General features: G+C 44.6%; 1 protein-coding gene across 2 annotated transcripts in view; it reads right to left on the bottom strand.

Annotated features, from left to right (window-relative positions):
• DCLRE1C (DNA cross-link repair 1C) overlaps positions 1-7322 on the bottom strand; it is a 26743-nt gene extending 19421 nt beyond the window's left edge. Inside the window, exons 1-3 of one of the 2 annotated variants that reach the window (XM_012660966.1) lie at positions 7163-7322; positions 3903-3954; positions 1739-1823 (exon numbers count right to left, since the gene is read on the bottom strand). In XM_012660966.1, coding sequence (XP_012516420.1) covers positions 1739-1823; positions 3903-3954; positions 7163-7271 — 246 coding nt within the window. In that variant the 5' untranslated portion in view covers positions 7272-7322. Of the gene's footprint in view, positions 1-1738; positions 1824-3031; positions 3119-3902; positions 3955-7162 lie in introns of those variants that run through there. The other variant, XM_012660965.1, reaches the window with a different exon arrangement.
• Positions 7323-7821: the final 499 nt, after the last annotated feature.

Raw genomic sequence — 7821 nt, 5'->3', positions numbered from 1 at the left:
TTCCTGAAACAGATTTTGCAAAATGTATTAAATGCCTTATAAATGTATATAATCCTTTGACACAGTTCTATTTCCATGTATTCAATGCTCCTCCATCTCCCTATCCCTACCGCTCCCACTCTCTTCTTTGAATTTGAGTCTTTGTAAAAACAATGTGATCACGTGTACTATGTGTTTAGGTTTTGTGCTATAGAACACAGGCTCGATCAGCCCATGCTATGTACACCTCATTCTCCACCTGCTGCAGTGAATGCACCCTTTTCACTAGAACAGTAACCACCACACAAGAGACATTCAGGAAGTATCTGAGGAATGTAGTTGTCCATCTTTTTAGTTCACTAATATCATAAAACTTGCAATAAACTAAGGTTTGGGTGTTAAAATATCCTTGCATTCTAGGAATAAAACATCTTATTCATGATGTATTATTTATTACTATTAGGTTCGGTTAGTTACTATCTTAATTAGGATTTTCACGTATGAAATGGCTTTTTTCCCTGTATATTATCATTATCTATTTTGCTAGCAAGGTTTAGCCACTTATCTTTTTATTATTGCCTGCAGCAACTCATCTAATGTAGTATCATTTGTTCTTTCAACATTTCGTAAAATGTACCTACAACCATCTGGGCCTCAGGCTTTTTATGATGAAGCTATGTTTGATAATTGTTTGAATTTCTTTGATGGTTACTACTACATTTGGGGCTTTTAATTGTTTAGTTTATCTTTCTCCCTTTTTCCCCCCAATTTCAACCTGTATTGATCCATTTGTTTTATCTATGTCTCTCATAGACTACTACTAGCAGATCTTTCTTTCTTTCTTATTTATTTGAGACAGGGTCTTGCTCTGTTGCCTGGGCTAGAGTGCACTGGCCTCATCATAGCTCACTGCAACCTTGAACTCCTGGGCTCAAGCGATTCTCCTGCCTCAGCCTCCTGAGTAGCTGGGACTACAGGCATGTGGTACTATACCCAGCTCACGTTTTTTATTTATTGTAGAGGCGGGGGTCTATGTTGCTCAGGCTGGTCTCAAACTCCTGGCCTCAAGTGATCCTCCCACTTCGGCCTCCCAAAGTGCTAGGATTATAGGCATGAGCCACCGCACCCAACCTGGGTCTTTCTTATTTTTTTAATGTAAACTGAGAATTTGTCTTTGATCACAAGTTGAATTAAATTCATTCATATTTATAGTAATTACTGTTATAATAGGACTTTTTCAGCCTTCTTTGTATTTTCTATATAACACTCCTTTGTTTTTCTCACCTTTATCACCGTATATTGGATAGATCCATTTTATTCCACCAGATTAAAAGTTATTCATTCTATTTATATTCTTGTATTTTCTTGGTTGCTACCCCTTTCTTGTGATAGCCTATAAATTATGTTTATTTTTCCTACTCTGTCCCATGATCTAAATAAAAGGATCTAGCAATTATGTTAATGATCATTTTATACTCTAAAATATTAAAATGCATCTTAGCTAGAGAGTCAACGAGACTAAACAAAACTAAAGACCTAGATCAAACTCTTGAGGAACAAAAAACCAAACTGACAACAAAATGTTGACCTCTTCTGAATTGCTGAATTACAAAGGACTAAATATCAACATTCTAATTAATGTGGGTAACTACAGCATGTGAGGAATTGGGTTTTGAATAATTTCAATGCTTTCTGCAATCTACCTCTAAAAATATTTCCCACTTAAAAAAATTAATGTTATTCAAAAAATAAAACTTACAATTCGTTTCTCCCAAAATCTGTATTTCGGGCTAGTTAACAATAACTCCTTAGTAACAGGTGAGCAGTATAAACAAACCTTCAAGCTGAAAGGAAAAGACAAAAAAGGTGATTTCAATACAATCCAAAATAAGCCATCTTGGTGACTAGAAAATATATTTCATCATATATCAGTTTTCTCTAATAATTCAGAAACTTTGCTGGCACCAAAAGTGTTAGTGTAGTTCCCAACATACCTATGCCCACTATTTCGGTCCCTCAAGAGCATAAGGGAGGGGGACATACTTATGTCCTCTGACCTCCTCAAAAAGTTGTTCCTCTTAGCTGGGCATGGGGGCGCATGCCTGTAGTAGTCCCAGCTACTTGGGAGGCTGAGGCAGGAGGATCGCTTGAGCCCAGGAATTGGAGGTTGCTGTGAGCTAGGCTGATGCTACAGCACTCTAGCCCAGGCAACAGAGTGAGACTCTGTCTCAAAAAAATAAAAAATAAAAAAAAAAAATTGTCCCTCACCATTGTTACAGTGAAAAATAGCCACTTGTACCTGATCTGGCATGTCTGTCTGGAAAGATGCCACCAAACATTAACCTACCTTTAGAGAATGACAAAGGGGGGCTGGGAGCAGACTTCTGCTTTTTACTTCACATAACAATTCTCTTTTTAAACGAACAGAATTTCATAATAAACTTTAAAAATTTGACAGTATAGTTTAGAGGTTAGGAATACAGTCAAGTGGCAGATTATATTTTCCGAAGATGGCAACGCTACTAAATACCCCATCCACACACTCTCTTCTTACAAAATGGGTATCAAAATTCCTCCACTGACTGGAGGGGTCTATGCTCCCTGCCCTTGAATCTGGGCAGTCCTTTCTAACAGAATGTGGTGGAAGTAATTGTATGCCTTTCGAGGTCAGATAGCCAGGCAATGTAACTTCCTCCTGCCTCACTCAGGACCTAGACTTTTTAACCCCAAGTCTTCATTTAGCAGGTCTGGCTATCCTGAAAACACCATGCCAAAGAGACTTTGCAGAGATAGAGAGAGATGCCCAAGGAACCCCAACTATCTTATCCCTCAGCTATCTTCCTAGCCCAGGTATCAGACACTCAGTGAGTCTTCAGATCACTTTGGCTCAGTCAGGCAGAAACCAGCCACCCCCATTCTACCCCGTCAGAATTCCTGACCCACAGAAACTAAGAGATGACACCTGATTAGTGTTGGTTTAAGTCACTCGGTTTTGGGCGATTTGTTACGCAGCAATAGATAACTGATACATAGGCTCTAAAGTCAGACAGACCTGGTTGAAATCCTGGTCCTGCCACCTACTGGCTGCATGACACTGGACAACTAATTTAACCTCTCTGGTTCCTCAGTTTCCTCATCTGTAAAATAGAAATAATAATAGTATCTATTCAAAAGGTTGTCAAGAGGCTCTAATGATAATGTCACGTCCAAGAGGACAGCGGTTTTCATCTGTGTGGCTCCTCCAGTACAAAGCCTGCCTCATCTCAGGCACTCAAAAAAGCTGTTGAACTAGAAAGGCATAGTGCTCAGAAAATAGTAAGTGTTCAATAAATATTAGCTATCATTATCAAGAACACAGACTATTGTTATTGATTAGCTGAAAAGCCTTGACGTTCACTGGTTCAAAAGTCAAAAGGTCCCTTTCCAAATATGTATCTTGAGAATTTAAAATTTAGACTTAGGCAATGGCTGCAGGAAAAGAATCTAATAGTTCAGCTTCAAGAAAAAGTCTTAACTGATTTCTTTATAATGGGACAACCATTCTCATATACACGGACTCTTACAGAAATAAAAATGAATGAGTTATTGCTGCCCTCAATAGCATAGATGAATTACACAAATATAAAAGTCTATTTGGTATGATTCTATTTACGGAAAGTTCAAAAAACAGCCAAAGCTACCCCAGGATAGCACAAGTCAGAATAGAGGTTACCTTTGGGAGGAGGCAGGGGGCCTGGGATATTAGCACTGTTTTAGCTCTTGGTCTGGGGGGGCGGGGGGAGCTACACAGACGTGTTCACTTTGTAAAAGCTCATCAGGCTGTGCCCTTATGGGGGATGGACTTTTCTGTATAGATGTTATCATTTCTCAATTAAAAGGTTTACTTAAACACACACACACACACACGTAGCAAAATAAATTACCTGCACTCCAACCTTCTTTTCAAGGTAGGGGCTCTTAATCCTTTCATGTGATCTAAAAACAAAAGAACTGAAAGTCATAAACATTCTTCTTTCAGAGGATTCCTCAGCACAGCAAAACTTAGTTGTCCTCTTTGTAAGCTTCCTTCTAAGAGAAAACACATGGGGATCACTTTTGCAAGAGAAATGATCTACATGGGCTACTGATTCTTTCTCCTGCAGGTGAAGAATCCTTCTGAGAACAGGACAAGTTGCCCATCCCTGAGCCATCAAAGCAATTTAAAAGGAGAGTGAGCCCCTGCATTGTGGGGCAGAGTTTAAGTCACCCTGAGAAGCCACAGAAGAATGAGAATGGCTTCCAACCCTTCCCTTTACTCTCTCCTTTCATTTCAATCCAGCCATCCTTTGGGCCTCACTGTACCTGACCCATTCACTTCCTGCCACTGAAGTTAGTCCGTCTAGAAATTCATGCTTGCTTCCACGCAGTCTGCTAGGGAATCCTTCAGGCTTAGGCCAGAGTAAGAAGTGGTTCATCATCTCTTTGGCCTACAGCGACTGCTGGGTTGCACGGTGGGATGTCACTATCCACGCGGACTTGCCCCATAGCCCTCCCTCCAAATTAACAGACACAGGAAGAAGACCACAGAAAGGTAACAATTAAACCAAATAGTACGCGAAATACATAGTGCATTCTAATATTTTCTGAATGTTTAGCATGTAAAGGCCTAGACAACAAGGACCAAACACTTCTAAACTATTTAACTAAATCAAACTAATTCTAATTACCACCACCACACACGCAAAGCACACTCTCAGTTTGTATGTGGCGACGCTTAAACCCAGTGAAAACAGGGTAGTCAGCACAACTTCACCTGGCAGCCCTTAACTGAATACATGTCTCCCCCTGACCCCCATCTAGGATAGGCCACCTGTGCCCCGTGGGTGACTCCCCTCAGGTCACACCTGGTCTGGTGTTTTAGGGCCTATGGGCAGGACCTTCCACAATTGGGGTTTCCAAAGAGTTTCTGCCGTGGCAAAAAGGAGGCTGAATCAGGACTCTGCTCCGTGCTCCCAAACTAAGCAGGCAGCACCCTCTAGCCTGATATCCCCCCAACCCCACCAGCCCGGAGCCCCTCCCTAACTGGTGCTCGAGAGAACCTGGGTGAGTTTACTTTGTGCTGCTGGAACTGCGCTCAGGGTCTACTTTTCCAGGGCCATTTTCTTTTCCCTTGACCAGAATAAATCAGAATAAATCATCTTATGTTGCCCCCTCAAGGGCTCTTCCTCAATCCTTGGCTGCTATCTTAGGCCACAGGTCTCCTCTTATCCTCTGGACCTTACCGATGGTACTTAGTACAGACTGCCCTGAGCCCAGCATTGGGTTCCAGACTGTCCACAAATGGGTATCAGGTAGGTCCATGGCCCACTCTAAATTCTATCAAAATGTGATGTTAATGTGTTTATCTGCATTTCTTTCTACCCAAAGAGTTCATAGAATTTGTCAGATATTCTGAATTTGTCTACTTGAGCTGCCATAACAAGATACCATAGACTGTGTGGCTTAAACAATAGAAATTTATCACTCACAGTTCAGAAACCTGGGAAGTCCAGGATCAAGGTGTGGGCCAACTAGGTTTCTGGTGAGGGCGCTTTTCCTGGCATACGGGCAGCCACCTTCTCACCGTGTGCTCACAAGGTCTTTCGTCAGGGTGTGCACATGAAGAGTGAGGCCCCTCTCCCTCTTCTTATGAGGCTACTAATCCTATCACAGTAGGTCCCCACTCACATGACCTCATTTAACCTTAATTACCTCCTAAAAGCTCTAGCTCCAAATATAGTCACTTCAGGGCTTAGGGCTTCAACATGCAAATTTTGGGGAGATAGTCTACAACATAGTCAAAGAAGTCTGTGGCCCCAAAAGATTAAAGAAAGCAACATAGGAAAATTCCGAAAGCAGAAGCTGAGACTCTCAATGAAAAACAAAACCGAAAACGTTATTCTCAAAAATAAACAGAAAGAGCTCCAAGACGTTCACAGTGCTATTTGGTAAATCAAGAGAGGAGGTCCAGATTTTTCTCATTAAAGAGAAATCATTGGTGGCTTTGAGCAAAAGGAAAAGCAGAAGCATTTCCCAGAAGCAGTATCTTCAACTGTTTACACCAAGTGGGACTGATTCCACACACAAGACAATAGGTGGCCATCACACCAACCCTGGGAGGAAAGGCGGTGTTTTGATACGTGTCATTTCCTTTACGATACTCTGCACCAGTGCTCTAAGCATTTGCGTATGGGTTTGGTACACTGACTCACTCAGCTGTTTAGTGGGAAGGTACTACTGAAGCTACTTTGCAAAGCCACAGCTGCAAGGGGCAGCTACTTTACCTCCCACCAGTGCCAACGGCTGTGCTAATCAGCACAATGAACCTTTACCTTTTCATTGGTAAAGTTAGGGACATATTCGTCAGTATGATAGATGTTAAAAGTGGACAATGGCTGTGAAATCGGCAGTATTTAAACTCTGGGGATTATCTGACCTCCACTGGAGCATCTTGCCTCGAGCCTGTAGCACTGACTAACCTTAATCCCTAAACGAGTCCAGCTGGGAAAGAGCCTGTAGCATTGACTAACCTTAATCCCTAAACGAGTCCAGCTGGGAAAGAGCCTGTAGCATTGACTAACCTTAATCCCTAAACAAGTCCAGCTGGGAAATCGTAGTAGCATATTCTGGTTGCCTAACGCCATCTATGAGATAAACATCCTGCCGTCCAAGACCAGAACGAATCTTTCATATCGGATGTGGACAGAATATGCAAAGGAGGGGAGCGAGCACCACCCCGGGCTCACAGGCGGACTGTGTGATCCGACCGCGTGCTCTCAGCCTGTCCGCTTGCCAGTAAATGTTTGAGGGTGTGGCCGACACTGATCTAAAACTTGTGTTCTTTATACCTGGTAGCGAGGCTATGGGGGACAGCTAATGAGTCCTCGCCACCTCCTGTGGGCCACCGAAGAGCTATCGAGAGAACCCGCTAAGCGGTGCCTGTCCGGACTGGCCCGGGTCGGTGCGCAACCGCCAGTCGCTGCTGCGCCAGGTTGGACAGATCCCGAAATAAACAAAGCTTTCGAGGGACTGGGACAGCGTGTGCTGGCCAGCCCCGCGCTGGCCTCCGACAGCCGCACCCCCTGTCCCCGGGGCCTGTCCTCTCCTGTCCTCTCTCTCCTACACCCTGTGCCCCGGGAGTGGGCAGCACGCAGCGCTCACTCACCCTTGTGGCAGTGGGACAGGAAGTAGGCGCGGGCCTTCAAGTTCTCCCTGTCAAAGCGGTCTATAGAAATGGTTGGATACTCGACCATCTGTCCCTCGAAGGAACTCATTGCGCCGCGACCCCGGAGCGCCGAACCGCGAACAAGTTGCGGAAGCCCAGGCCGGGCAGTCTAGCGCCGCCACTTCCGGGAATCTGCGCGCCGCCTCGCCATTGGTCGGCCGAGCGCAGCCACGTCCAATCATAGGAGTCTGGGGGCGGAGCCAAGCCCTTCTGGGCGGGCTCCGTCCGCGCGCGCCCTCGGGTTAAAATGCGCCGGCCGCGCGGCTCGGGTTCCAGCCGGAAAGCGACAAGCGCAGTGCAGGTGTTGCTGTAGGGAAGAGTCGCTGGTGTTGGTGCAGTTAGAGTCGCGCGAAGGGAAACAAACACCAAAAGCAGGTGGCCCCACCCAAGGAGGCGAGTGGGCTGCGGGGGCGTTTTGCGGTCATTCTTCGCTTCCTGTCTGCTGCCGCCTGGGGGCTCAGGGGCCCTATTTCCTTTTCTTCCCGACGGTTATGGGGTGACTGTGAGGGTCGCATGAGAAAACGTATCCGACTCAGGGTAGATGCAGTAACTATTAGCTTTCTAGGTTAGAGTAGGTGGTCACTTAGATGTAAGCGAGG

This window comes from Propithecus coquereli, unplaced genomic scaffold (assembly GCF_000956105.1).
Source record: "Propithecus coquereli isolate 6110/MARCELLA unplaced genomic scaffold, Pcoq_1.0 Scaffold69, whole genome shotgun sequence".
NCBI classification, from domain to species: domain Eukaryota; kingdom Metazoa; phylum Chordata; class Mammalia; order Primates; family Indriidae; genus Propithecus; species Propithecus coquereli.
Note: the sequence above shows the minus strand (reverse complement) of the source record. Positions and strands in the feature narration are given on the sequence as shown.